Source organism: Catharus ustulatus, chromosome 24 (genome assembly GCF_009819885.2).
Source record: "Catharus ustulatus isolate bCatUst1 chromosome 24, bCatUst1.pri.v2, whole genome shotgun sequence".
Taxonomy (NCBI): domain Eukaryota; kingdom Metazoa; phylum Chordata; class Aves; order Passeriformes; family Turdidae; genus Catharus; species Catharus ustulatus.
This window is the reverse complement of record NC_046244.1, coordinates 5,665,048-5,677,352: the sequence shown is the minus strand read 5'-3', so window position 1 is coordinate 5,677,352 and position 12,305 is coordinate 5,665,048. Positions and strand designations below refer to the sequence as shown.

The 12,305-nt window shown below is 41.1% G+C and overlaps 1 protein-coding gene across 13 annotated transcripts in view; it reads left to right on the top strand.

The window, feature by feature from the left end:
• Positions 1 to 12,305, top strand: part of PLCH2 (phospholipase C eta 2) — a 75,068-nt gene that overhangs the window by 53,902 nt on the left and 8,861 nt on the right. For all 13 annotated transcript variants that reach the window (XR_004420033.1, XR_004420032.1, XM_033079512.1 and 10 more), the window contains 13 exons: positions 210 to 330; positions 1,535 to 1,706; positions 1,944 to 2,051; positions 3,211 to 3,369; positions 5,004 to 5,096; positions 5,562 to 5,662; positions 5,935 to 6,032; positions 6,343 to 6,525; positions 6,887 to 6,994; positions 7,171 to 7,295; positions 7,700 to 7,784; positions 8,203 to 8,349; positions 9,292 to 9,371. Coding sequence is in view for 11 of the 13 variants with exons in the window: in XM_033079512.1 (XP_032935403.1) it covers positions 210 to 330; positions 1,535 to 1,706; positions 1,944 to 2,051; positions 3,211 to 3,369; positions 5,004 to 5,096; positions 5,562 to 5,662; positions 5,935 to 6,032; positions 6,343 to 6,525; positions 6,887 to 6,994; positions 7,171 to 7,295; positions 7,700 to 7,784; positions 8,203 to 8,349; positions 9,292 to 9,371 (1,580 nt within the window). In the remaining 2 variants the exon portion in view is untranslated. The remainder of the gene's footprint in view (positions 1 to 209; positions 331 to 1,534; positions 1,707 to 1,943; positions 2,052 to 3,210; positions 3,370 to 5,003; positions 5,097 to 5,561; positions 5,663 to 5,934; positions 6,033 to 6,342; positions 6,526 to 6,886; positions 6,995 to 7,170; positions 7,296 to 7,699; positions 7,785 to 8,202; positions 8,350 to 9,291; positions 9,372 to 12,305) is intronic.

The window sequence follows — 12,305 nt, the reverse complement described above, 5'->3', positions numbered from 1 at the left end:
CAGTGGGAACAGTCCCAGCACAAGTCAAGGCCAGGAAGTTCCTTCCCAGGAAGGATGTTCAGCACAGTGAGGGTGGGACTGGACCTGTGCCCTGCTTTGGGGGCACAGCTGGCTGGGCTGCTGGAGGGAATTTTGGGGTGTTCTGGTGTCCCACAGAGGGTGGCCCAGGTGTTCCTGCTCTGATGGGTGTCATTGTTTCTGTCCTACAGTTGACTGCTGGGACGGGCCAGATGGGGAACCAATTGTCCACCATGGATACACCTTGACTTCCAAAATCCTCTTCAAAGATGTGATTGAAACTATCAACAAATATGCCTTTATCAAGAATGAGTATGTATCCAGCCTGCCAACCTTTGAGTCTCAGGGCTAGGAATGGGAGTGTTCCCTGGCAAATCTAACCTGTCCCAGAATTCCAGACAGAATTTGGAGTTGTTTTCTGGGGGAAAATCCTTCAGATCCTTCAGAAAGAAACACCAAGGCAAAGCTGAGTAGAGACATTCTGCACAGAGGCGTGGAGCTGGCTTTATTGAACTTGTACTACACCTGAGGAACAACAGGTTTTGCCAGGGAATGTTTTTAGTGAAGGGCTGACAGTTGAACCACTTTGTGTCTCTGGATGCCAAGGCTACACCTGTGTGCTCCAGGGATAGGAAACAAGGCAGGGAATAAAGAATCCAGAGAGACAGTAGCCTGATTGTGGAGTGTTCATCAAAAAAATGTTATTTTCCCTACAGGTACATTGCTCAGAAAATCAATATTATTCATGGGAAGTTTCATATACCTTGACAGTTACTGTTCTTCTCCTACACAAACAGTCAAAATATCTGTGCCAACTTTTTTTTTTAAATATAAATTACTTTATCGCTGTAAAAATTTTCCAGTAGCCCCCCCCAAAGCAATCCATCTGCCTTTACAAACAGAACTAAACTTGCACTAAATTTTCACACCTGGCAAACTTCTTGTGAGCCTGAGATTTTTTGCAGTTTGCCTGAAGTCATGGTAAACAAATCAAAGGCAATGCTTCTGAAATTGTTCAGTTTTTTAAACCTTTGCAGAAATGGTAACTGGGACCACATCATCAACTGGTCCTGGTGTGGCTGAAAACTTTATTTTTCCTGGTGAGGAGCTAATGAAGGCCAGATGTCAGGATAGAAATAATTTATTTTTAATTAATGAATCTGTGAGAATTCAGTCCTGCAAAACTCCTTTATAGACTGGCTGTTGTGCTGATCTTAAAAAAGCATCATCTCTAACAAGAAATCCATCTCCAGTGTGGTTTTCCATGGCACTGACCACACTGGAGGAGATGTTCCACAAGTCTTATCTTCAACCAACCAGGCATTGCTGTTCCTTGGCCTCAGCCTGGACAATCAACAATAAATGAGAACAGCAAAACTAAAACTGGAAACAACACTTGCTGTCTTTGTAGCAGAGGCTTTGCCTGCAGGTTTATCTGCATGACACTGCTCTGTTGTTAGTGGGAAAATCTTCATGCTGTAAAAACCAAATTTGCAGGTGATGCTTGTCTGTGCAGGTACCCTGTGATCCTGTCGATTGAGAACCACTGCAGCATTGTGCAGCAGAAGAAGATGGCTCAGTATCTTACAGAAATCCTGGGAGACAAACTGGATCTGTCTTCTGTGCACAACGATGACTCCACAAAGCTCCCTTCACCAGCAAGTCTTAAAGGGAAGATCCTGGTTAAGGTAAACACCTGCCCCATGTGTCCTTTCCCTTTTTGTGGTGATGATGATTTCTGCCTGGTTATCACTCCACCCTAACTTAAATTATTTCACAAAAAGCAGAACTTAGGAAACTGCTACTTAAGGTTCAGAACAAATGTCTTCTCAGTCAGTAAGAGCCTGGAATGGTGCTTTAAATAATTTGATTTTTAGAATGTCATAACCAGAGCTGCATGCCTCTGTAATAAATTTATCTTCTAGGGCAAGAAACTTCCAGCCAACATCAGCGATGATGCAGAGGAAGGAGAAGTTTCTGATGAGGACAGTGCTGATGAGATTGATGATGACTGTAAATTAATGAATGGAGATGTAAGTGAAGTGCCCATTTGAATGTAAATGTCTGTCAAGGCTTCCCATCCCAGTGAGGAAACCTTGCAGGAGTTCTCTGGATCTTTGGGATTCATCACAAGTGGTTCAGGTTCTAAACCTTCATGGGGGCAGATTGACCAAAGTGCAGAGGAAGCAGCACCTGTTCTAGGGTTGATGTTTCAAATTTGGAATTTTGAAGAGTAATACCTCATGATTCTTCAGTGCATCACTGGGCGCTTCCCCTAAAATGCAAAAGAAAATAAAAGAAAATATTCTACTTAAATCAAATTGTGGTCATTTTTACAGAGCACCCCTTTGCTTTGCTGAATGCTGGCCTTGGTTGGTTTTTATTGTAAGGAAAATCTCTGCTGGCTTCAATCTGAAAATCCCATATTTCTTCATTTTTAAGTTCTATTTTTTTGTCACTTTAATCTTCTGGTAAGTTCCACTGCACCTTCTAGAAACAATAAAAAACACAGCAAAACCATTTAATGACATAAACCAAATTGCCTTGGAGAGAGTTTGCATTCTCAGTCCTCTCTCCCTCAGGCTATTTCCTCATTTTGTATTATAGATCTGATCCTTTTCATCTAAAGGAGAAACTTCTCTGTGAATAAGACTAGCAAAGGAGAAAAATAATAATTTATTTGCTTTTTGGAAGTTATTACATGTTAGCATATCACTTTTCAGTATTTTACAGCACCATCTCTGTTATTAACAGTTCACTTTGCTGAGGTTTACTGATGCTTTAAATCTCAGATTTGCTATACCTGGTTTGCTTTCCAAAATGAATTTTTGAAGAGTTCAGAAAATCAGAACTTGTTTCATGACAAATGTAACTGGGAATTCTTGAGGCCTACTGAGAGAGCACAATCTGTCACCCCTTAAAAAACCTAAGTGAAAAAGAAACTCTTGATTTTTATTTTTAGTTTTATTTCTCCACTTCCCCACATGAGCCATGGTGCACAGAGAGCAGGGAACAGGAGTTCTCTTTCATTTTACCTTTGATCTGCTGAAAAGAGGATTCTAAAGCATCTCCCATCCATTCCTCCCAATAGATCTTGCACCAATTGCAGCTGCAGGGTCAGCCTGGACATGGCATGGGACTCACATGATGCTTTTTTCATCACTGTTTAATGATTTAATGTTTTGTTTGCAGGCATCTGCTAACAGGAAAAGAGTGGAGAATATAGCAAAGAAAAAACTTGACTCACTGATAAAAGAATCCAAAATCCGTGACTGTGAAGATCCAAACAATTTCACAGTTTCCACTCTACCGTCCTCAGGAAAGGCTGGGCTGAAGTCTGAGAGCAAGAAGGTGAATTTATGTTGAATTGTACTTGTATTTCATTAGTTTACTAAATATATCTTATATTATCGACTTCAGCTTCATAGCTGAATTCATGCAGCTAATGATGGTGCCAGGTGAACATCACTGTCAGATACACAAACTATTTATCTTGCTCACACAGCAATTGGAGCATGAAATGTACTCTGAAATGACTTTTCAACAGGAAGAATTTGATTTTCCATTATAAAAACTGCTTATGAAAGTTGGGCTCTTTTTGTTCCTCACTTCTCTATGTTCTATGCATTTTCAATATATTTTAATTTTATATTAACTCTAATTTATAAAAATATACTCAGCCCACAGACTACACTTTATGAACTTGAGGCATTTTCACTTTAGACTTTGGAATAAGCCACAAAATTTTGGGAAGATCGTTCCACACAAATTAAAAACAGTGGAGATCTACCAATAATAAGCAGGTGTAATAACCAGGGATTAAAAATAACTAGGGATGAGAACTAAAAATCAGCTTCCAAAAACATTCTGTGGGGTGAGTTTTGGATGTACAGTAATTTCACCATTATAAGCTGCACCATTTTTGACTAAAATTTTGGTCCCAACCCAAAGTGCGGCTTATAATCAGGTGTGGCTTATATATGGACAAAGAAGGAAAAGTTGCTGTTTTAGTTTGGAGGACAGGTGTCTGCTGAGAAAGGCAGGAGCTTCTCTTTGAAATGGAGAATGTAAACCCCCTCCCTCCAAATTATTATAATTTTGAAATCAAGGGGCTCTCAGGCAAAGATATGGGAATAGGAATAACAGTTCTTTACTAGGGAAATTAAAATAGAAATACAGCACTACAAAGAACAAACCCCAAACCCTGACACAGTCAGAGTACAACCTGACACCCGTCAGGCAGGCAGGGTGTTGGCAGCAGTCCCATCCCATGGTGGCTGCATCCTCCTGCAGTGACAGATGTGGCTCAGTTGGAGCAGTGCTCCTGTACAAGGTGCAGTTTCCCTCCGGAGCTCCAGTGGTGATGTGGAGAAATCCGGTTTTCCTCTGGAGTCCAGTGGAGAAAGGGGCTCCCTTAGTGTCCCAAACCTCTGTTTTTATCTTGGTAAGAAATGTTGGGCTCTTCCCCCTGGCTGGAGCAACTCCCAATGGGATGCAGTAATTTTATCAGTGCCACAGTGGGACTCAATGGCCATGAGCAGAAAATGACTGGCTGGAGGAAGGATGGGTTGTGAAAAGATAAAGAGCAATGCCCTGCCTGGTTTATAAAACATGGCCATTAACAGGAGATATCTCCTTTGGAAATAAAGAACACTGCCCTGCCTGGTTTCAATGGATGGCCCATTAGCAGAATATCTCCCACAGAGATCAGGATCACTGCCCCACCCTGCACAGATGGTGACAGAACAGATACCTTTTATCACACTCTGTATTGTAACATGCAGCTTCTAACAGTGAAATTACTGTTCTTTAAACCCAGTGCTTTACACGATGTATCAGAATTCTTGTGAGAGCCACCACAAGGGCAAGGCTTGACAAACCCTTTAGCAGAGATGTTACCCAGAACAGTCAGTGTTAAAAACCTCTCCTGTTTGTGCTGACATCCAGAGCAATCTCTGAGCTCCTGTGTTCTCTCTTTGGTTCAGAGTAAACTTGAGGATGATGTGGAATCCGGGGAAGATTTCAGTGCCAGCAAAAGGCACAGCCGCTCACTCATGGGCAGCTTTTCCAAACGCAAGGTGAGCCCCTGGCAAGGTGAGGTCTGCACCACATCTTGCATTCTTGGAGGGTTTTTTATTTTTGCACACAGTGGAGAGGAGTTTCATAACTGCAACATCTGCAGCACCTCGCTCTGAGGCTGCTCACTGAACAGACAGGCTGGGGAGCTGCTTATCACCGTGCATAACAACACAGATTCAATTTACATGAAGGTCTGAGAGAGCCCAAGATCTAACTGAGAACCACAGGAATTAATTTACACCTTTTATCTGAGGATCTGTGCTTCCTTCAGAACAAGGCTCAGACCTTGGGCTGAGTTTTCCCTGTGTGCAAATTTTGCTGCAGAGCTGAGTGTTACGAAAGCTGTCATTTTCCATTTTCTCTAAGTAACACACTCATTGGCATAACAAAGCAGAATTGTAGCCAGATGCTCAAACTTTGATTACACAGTTATGATATTATGGTTTTATTTCCCTGTGGCACAGAAAAAAGGAAGCAAATTGAAAAAGGCATCAAGTCTGGAAGAGGGTGAAGACGACTCGGATTCTCAAGGGAATTTAGCCAGGAGCTCTGTACATTGCAGCAGGTTTGTTAACAAGTGATTTAGCTTTGTTGCTAAAATATCCCTGCATAAATGCACCCACTAAATAGATTTGTGACAGGAATGTGGGGAGATGCAATGTCTGCCACAAAATCACCAGAATGATCTCTTGGTGCTGTTCAGACTAATTAGCAAAGTTTTGGACTTTTTCTGCATTTTGCTGTCCCATGTATTTCTTTACCCTGGTTTATTTTTAAATATGAAAGATAACTTTTACCCCTTAGTTGGTGGGAAGGTAATTTGTTTTGTCTTTCTAGGGCAAACCGACAGAAGAAGACAATGAAGCTGTCCAGGGCCCTGTCTGACCTGGTAAAATACACAAAGTCTGTTGGCACCCATGATGTTGAAAGTGAAAGTAAGTTGAACTAAAGTTTGGTGAAAATAATTGCTACACACAAAGAAATTGAAAGGTTTATGCTCTTACATATCTTGTCATTAAAAGAATTCTTAATGAAGATTCAGGTCTTCATCACATTCAGCTTCACTTTCCCAACCATAGCTGCACAAATGTACCTGCTGTAATTTAAGGAAAACAAAATTCCCTGTGAGTGGCATGTACTGAAATGATGCTTGATAGTTAAAAAGAACTAATGCTATGTACTTTTGAAAGCTTTATCTAGGCAATAAATAATGAATAAAGAGATTACCTCTAATCTGCTCTGCAGTCTCTTCCAGCTGGCAGGTCTCATCTTTCAGTGAAACCAAAGCCCACCAGATCCTGCAGCAGAAGCCAGCACAGTACCTGCGCTTCAACCAGCACCAGCTGTCCCGCATCTACCCCTCCTCCTACCGAGTGGACTCCAGCAACTACAACCCCCAGCCTTTCTGGAATGCTGGCTGCCAACTTGGTGAGCAGAAAGGAAATTTATCCATTTTTTTGTTCTGTTTTGGGAGGGATGTTTAATAGGAGTGCTGGAATCACCCCTAAGGATGCTCTGAGTTCTCTGCTTATCCAGCTTTGCTGATTTTGTGTCCCCCTTCTAACTGTCCCTGGATTGATCACCTTGAACATGTGTCTTACATGCAAGGAGTAATGGAAATAAATTAATTTTTCAAATGAAAGAGGACTTCAGAGTTCAGCTCTTTTGGAGAGCTTCTCTCCCTGAAGCTGCAATATATGTTGTATAAGAGAATTATTTTCCATAAGTTGTCTGATTGTTTGCATCTAAGAAGTCAAATTTGAATCTGATTTATTTCTTTTTGTAATAGTTGCACTAAACTACCAGTCAGAGGGGAGAATGCTGCAACTGAACCGGGCCAAATTTAGTGCCAATGGGAACTGTGGCTATGTCCTCAAACCAAACTGCATGTGTCAAGGTAAGGAAAACCAGCAGAGCCAGTGGGTCACTGGTTTCAGGACAGGACTGAGTGTGGGCCTTGTTACAGTTTATTAAAGATGCATTTCTGATGCCAGAAGCAAACCAGCCAGAAGGTATCAGTAATTGAAGCAATGTTGCACTTCCTTCACATTATGAGACTCTTTATTCTCACAGGTGTCTTTAATCCAAATTCTGAAGACCCACTGCCTGGTCAATTGAAGAAACAGTTGGTTCTAAGAATTATCAGCGGTCAACAACTTCCCAAACCACGTGATTCCATGCTGGGAGACAGAGGAGAGGTATGGGACAGCTGTGGTTTTTATTTTGTGATGCACAAGGTTTGTTCCCATACTGGCTGGGCTGAGGATGAGGATTTCACATCCTGCAGTTACTTGTCAGGAGTGAATAAATTAGGTCAAGAACATCCTGCATCTTCAGGTGTTTTCCTTCACTTTTAACATCACAGCAGTGGTTTGATGGTTTTCCTCCAACTGCCAACACAGAACTTCCAGGAGAACCAAAAAAGAAAGGGAGAGAGATATTTCAATTTAATAATCCTCTCCATATGGCTCAGGAACAATAATTACACAGACATTTGTCTACAGTGCCCATATTGTAAAAAAAAAAGAAAAAAAGCCATTTGCTTGGGTTTCATCTTTGTCACTCTTTCTTTTTAATATTTATTGCTTTTTTTTTTTTTCAGATCATAGATCCATTTGTTGAAGTAGAAGTTATAGGCTTACCTGTTGATTGCTTCAAAGAACAAACCAGAGTAGTTGATGATAATGGTAAGATTATCTGGGATTTAGGGTTTTTATGGCTGAAATATCCTCCTTCAGGCAAGTTTTTTTCATAAGAATAGGAGTAGATAAGTGCAGGGAGAAGACAACTTTGAGAATTTTTCTATAACTTGTTTTAAGACCCTTCGAAGTTGCTGAAACATAAGCGATGCTAAATCGAAAGAAAAGAGAATAAAAAACAAAATGTGAAAATTAGAAAACCTAAAATAAAGGTGGGCAGCAAAAATCTGGACAGTGACCAATCAGCATAACGTGGGGGGGTTTGTACAAGAATGTTCCAATCAAATCATACATAATCACGGTTCTGGAGTATATAATCAAAACTAAATGTAAACAACAAATCAGCTTCTGCATAATCACATTAATTTAGTATCCAAAAGTCCATTTCTCTCCCTCTCCCTGCAAGGGTTTAACCCCATGTGGGAGGAGACGTTGGTGTTCACAGTGCACATGCCGGAGATCGCCCTGATCCGCTTCCTCGTGTGGGACCACGACCCCATCGGCAGGGATTTCATCGGCCAGAGGACAATAGCCTTCAGCAGCATGATGCCAGGTAAGAGAGCTGCCATCCCAAACTGGTGGGCTGGCATTTTTTCCTGTGAGAATTGAAAATTAATGGATCTGCTGCAGAAATTTCTAGTTAGAATAAGAGACTGGAGTTTGCGCCCTGAGTTCTCTGCCTTAGTCAGCTGCTGGCTGATAAAATGCTGAAGACTAAATCAATTAACTCCAGATTTTTGGGAATAGATTTTGCAAAAATGGGTAAAATTGTTAAGCAGGGTGTGTAAATACTGGGGGCTTGGCAGGCTGCTATACAGAATTTTTACTCCTTTAGTGCTCTTTCCTTTTTTTCTTCACACCAGTTTTTAGAAAAATCTCTCAAGTTCTTTAGTGCTTTTCCCTCTCTTTCTTCACACCAGTTTTTTAAAAAATCTCTCAAGTTTTGCTTGGTTTTATGACTCTGAGTAGTAGTTTAACACAGTTACCTATTCTAATGATGGTTTCCAGGTTATTAACTGCCATTTTCTCCCTGTTTCCTCTTTCTTTTTCCAGTTCAGTCTTTCACATTAAATATTCTTGTGTATGTATTTTTTTCTTTCCTTTCAAAGTAAAGAAAAAAGTTTGTGTTAAGGATAAAAAACCAAAACATCCAATCTCAGTAAACTGACCTTGGATGAAAGGTTTGCAGTCTTAATAATGGACTCAAAGTCCAGAGAATGTGGTCAAGTTTGAATCATGGATTGACAGCAGAAATAATGATGAAACAGGACATGGGTGTTTTATGAAATCATGACAAAAAATGGGGCTGAAGTTTCCAGGTGGTGTGGCTCAGGTACCTGAGTGTGGCAAGGTGATGCTCCAGCCTGGATCCTCACTGTGAGGAGGAGCTGGGAGAAACCTCCTTGATCTCTTGTGCTGCTCACAGAGGGAAATCTCCAGCTGCTCCTCCTGTGCCCTGTCCCCCCCTGTGCCAGCTCTGCTCCCTCTGTTTCAGGTTACAGACACGTGTACCTGGAAGGCATAGAAGAGGCTTCCATCTTTGTGCATGTGGCTATAAATGACATCTGTGGTAAGGTGAGTGTCTCTGTGGTGTGCAACACCCCCACAGGAGCTGCCAGGATCTTGTATCACACCAGGGCAGCTCAGTGGGTGAAGGTCCAGGATGATATTTTTGTTCACTTCGAGTAAAATTGATCTCTGAGATCTTTCTGCATATCCATGGAGATAAAGGCAAATCATAGGGAAAGTTATAAAAGAGATCCTTGCAGTGCCTTTTTGAGGAAGACATAGGGGAAAGTTATTTCATTGCAGCACACACATTTATATAAATAATGTGATTTTGTCCAGTCCTGTGAGTTCACCTTGCTGAGCCAAAGGTTACTCACATTAACTCTGAGCACTTGTTCCCTGCAAAGCTGGTGCTAGAAAGGCTCTGCCTGATGTTTTGGTATTTTAAATTTAATTAAATTCTTCAAGCTTATTTGCTTTGGATTTTTTGCCATAAAAGAAAGGTAATGCTAGGGATAGTTGGATATATTAAGGGTGTGTTTGCTTCACATGCAGGAAATAAACAACTCCCAAGCTGCCACATCTCAATTTCCACAAAAGCAAAGCCCTAATTTCAGACTTTTCCTAGAGAAGACAAAAATGACCCAGCCCCTGTTTTCTCAGTGCAGTGTTTAGTGCTGTTAATATCAATGAAATTCAGCTCCAAAAACACCTTGCAGGGCTTGGGGATCTGTTTGTCCCTCAGGAGTGAGGTGCAATATCAGCATCACAACAGCAGGAGGAAGCATCCAACGGGCTGGGAATGCCCAGCTCCTGCTGCAAAGGGCAATCCCAGCAATTCCTGATGGGAAATCAGCATTTTTAACTGCTAGGATTTAATCACTGCTTAGTTACTTAAACTCCAGCAGCTTCCAAGTCGCTGCCCTTGCCAGCAGGGACAATGTTCATCCTCTGAATGTCTGGAGTATTTTATATCAAACCTCCTTTGGCAAATTCTCTATGTTTAGCCTTCATTTCCTAGCTTTTCATAATTATTTACTCTTACTAACATCCTCATGAGTGACTGGCTGGTGATAGTTTGCAGAAGTTTATCCATTTGGCAGTTTTTTTGGGATGTAGATTTTCTTGGTGTTCTCTGCAGAACATTGTCACTGCAGTCTCTCTGGGTTTGCTGGTGTTGAGAAGTGATTCTGTGCACTGACCAAAGGAAAGCCTGTATGTGTTGTGGTTTTGTTTTGTTTTTTTTTTTTTTTTAATTATTTTTTCATTTCTAATTTTTAATAAAAACTACTGAAAATGTGGAACAAATACTACATGACCCTTTCTGGTTTGGTCTGTCTGAACCAATTTTTGCTTTGATTTTCAGTTAACAGAGTGCTGTCCAAATTATAATTTTTATTTTCTCCTCTCTTAATTATGGGCAGAAAAATCACTCCACTTATCAGCCTGGTTTTACCCATTCTTTATTAAACCAGAGATTCTAATGCAAACCTTTACATTTTGGGACTTTTTAAATAAATGGAGATATTCCATCTGCTCAGCAGCTTGACTAAAACAATTTTAGAATTTATTTTTTTTCACCTTAACTTGTGTGTGGAATCTCTTTCAGATTGCTCTGTTTCCTGGAAAGGCTTTTTAATTTTTTTTTGTTTCTGTCTCTTCTGTGGTCTGCTCCTGTAGTGCAGAATTTCTTGTGTTTTTTCTAGATGTGCCTATCTCTGAGATCCTCCCTCACTGTTACTCTGCCTTTACTCTGTCTGTTTGTGATTTCAGTGGGCTTCTCTATGTCAAAAAAGTCTCCTTTTAGAAGCAGAGCGTTTTTAGCCGCCTTGAAGGTACCCCTCCTGTCCCAGGGAGGTGCAGACACCACCACACACCTGCATGCCTTGAGCTGGTAGCTTCATTAGCATCTCCTCGTTAGCATTTTCGAGCTCTCCAACTCATGGAACATGAATTGTGACATTTGACTGGGTCACTCCCCTGGGCTCCTGGACAGCCAGGAGCCCTCCCTGTGTGAAGCAGATCCAGGATAAAAGTTCTGCCATTCTCCCCTTTCCCTCTCCTGTTTTTCTCTTGAGGGCTACAATTCAAACTCCTTCTTTCACACAGAAAAGAGCATTGACAGAGAATAATTTGCTAAATTGTGGGAAAGCCTCTTGTGCTGTTTTTCAAGCTTTAGAGAGTGAAACAGCCCTGGAAAAGCTGGGCTGGAAGCTGAAAGCACAATGTCCTGGATCTCCCTCAAAACTGCTCTCTTTTATTTTTTTCCTTCTTTTAAAACTCTTTTTTTCCCCCCCCAAGTTAACCAAATCTGCCTTTGGGTTCTTGAATCACTCCACTGATTCAAGCAACAGTGTCCAGCTTAGCAAAGCTGCACCAAACAAGCCAGAATGACACCTGGGGCCCTGCACTGCGTGTCACCCATTCCATCAGTGCTTCCCTTTTCTTTTTGGTGGATATTATTTGTCTGTGTTGTTTGTATGACAATTTTTCCTGGGTTTTGCAAATATTGTCTGATTTTTATAGCAATAAATTCATGTACTTGCCAGCTTGTCTCCCAGTAATCCAAGCAGACTGTTCAATAGTGTGGCTCTCACAGAAGATTTTTTCAATATTTAATATTTGCCTTGCATGAGAAAAATCAAACCTCACCGTCTTTATCTTATCCTAAAGGTAATTTTTGATAATGCCCTGCTCACGCTGGAAATTGGTACATGACAACTAAACTTCAGTCAATTATAATTAACTAAATATATATAAAAATAATATTATGAACAGTTTTACTTGTTCTTGTGTCAGCTTTGGTCCCACCTGGCAGCTTGGGCAGGACTTGGGGTTAAAGCAGCTCTTAGGCCAGGCTCAGTGCACAGGGCAGCCAATATCTGTCCATTAAACCCTGCACAGCAGAATTGGAAATGCATGAGCATGCGCTCAAATATTTATTTGGGGGTGAAAGACCATTGTAAGTTAAATGAGACACTTCTGTGCCATTGTTTGGCA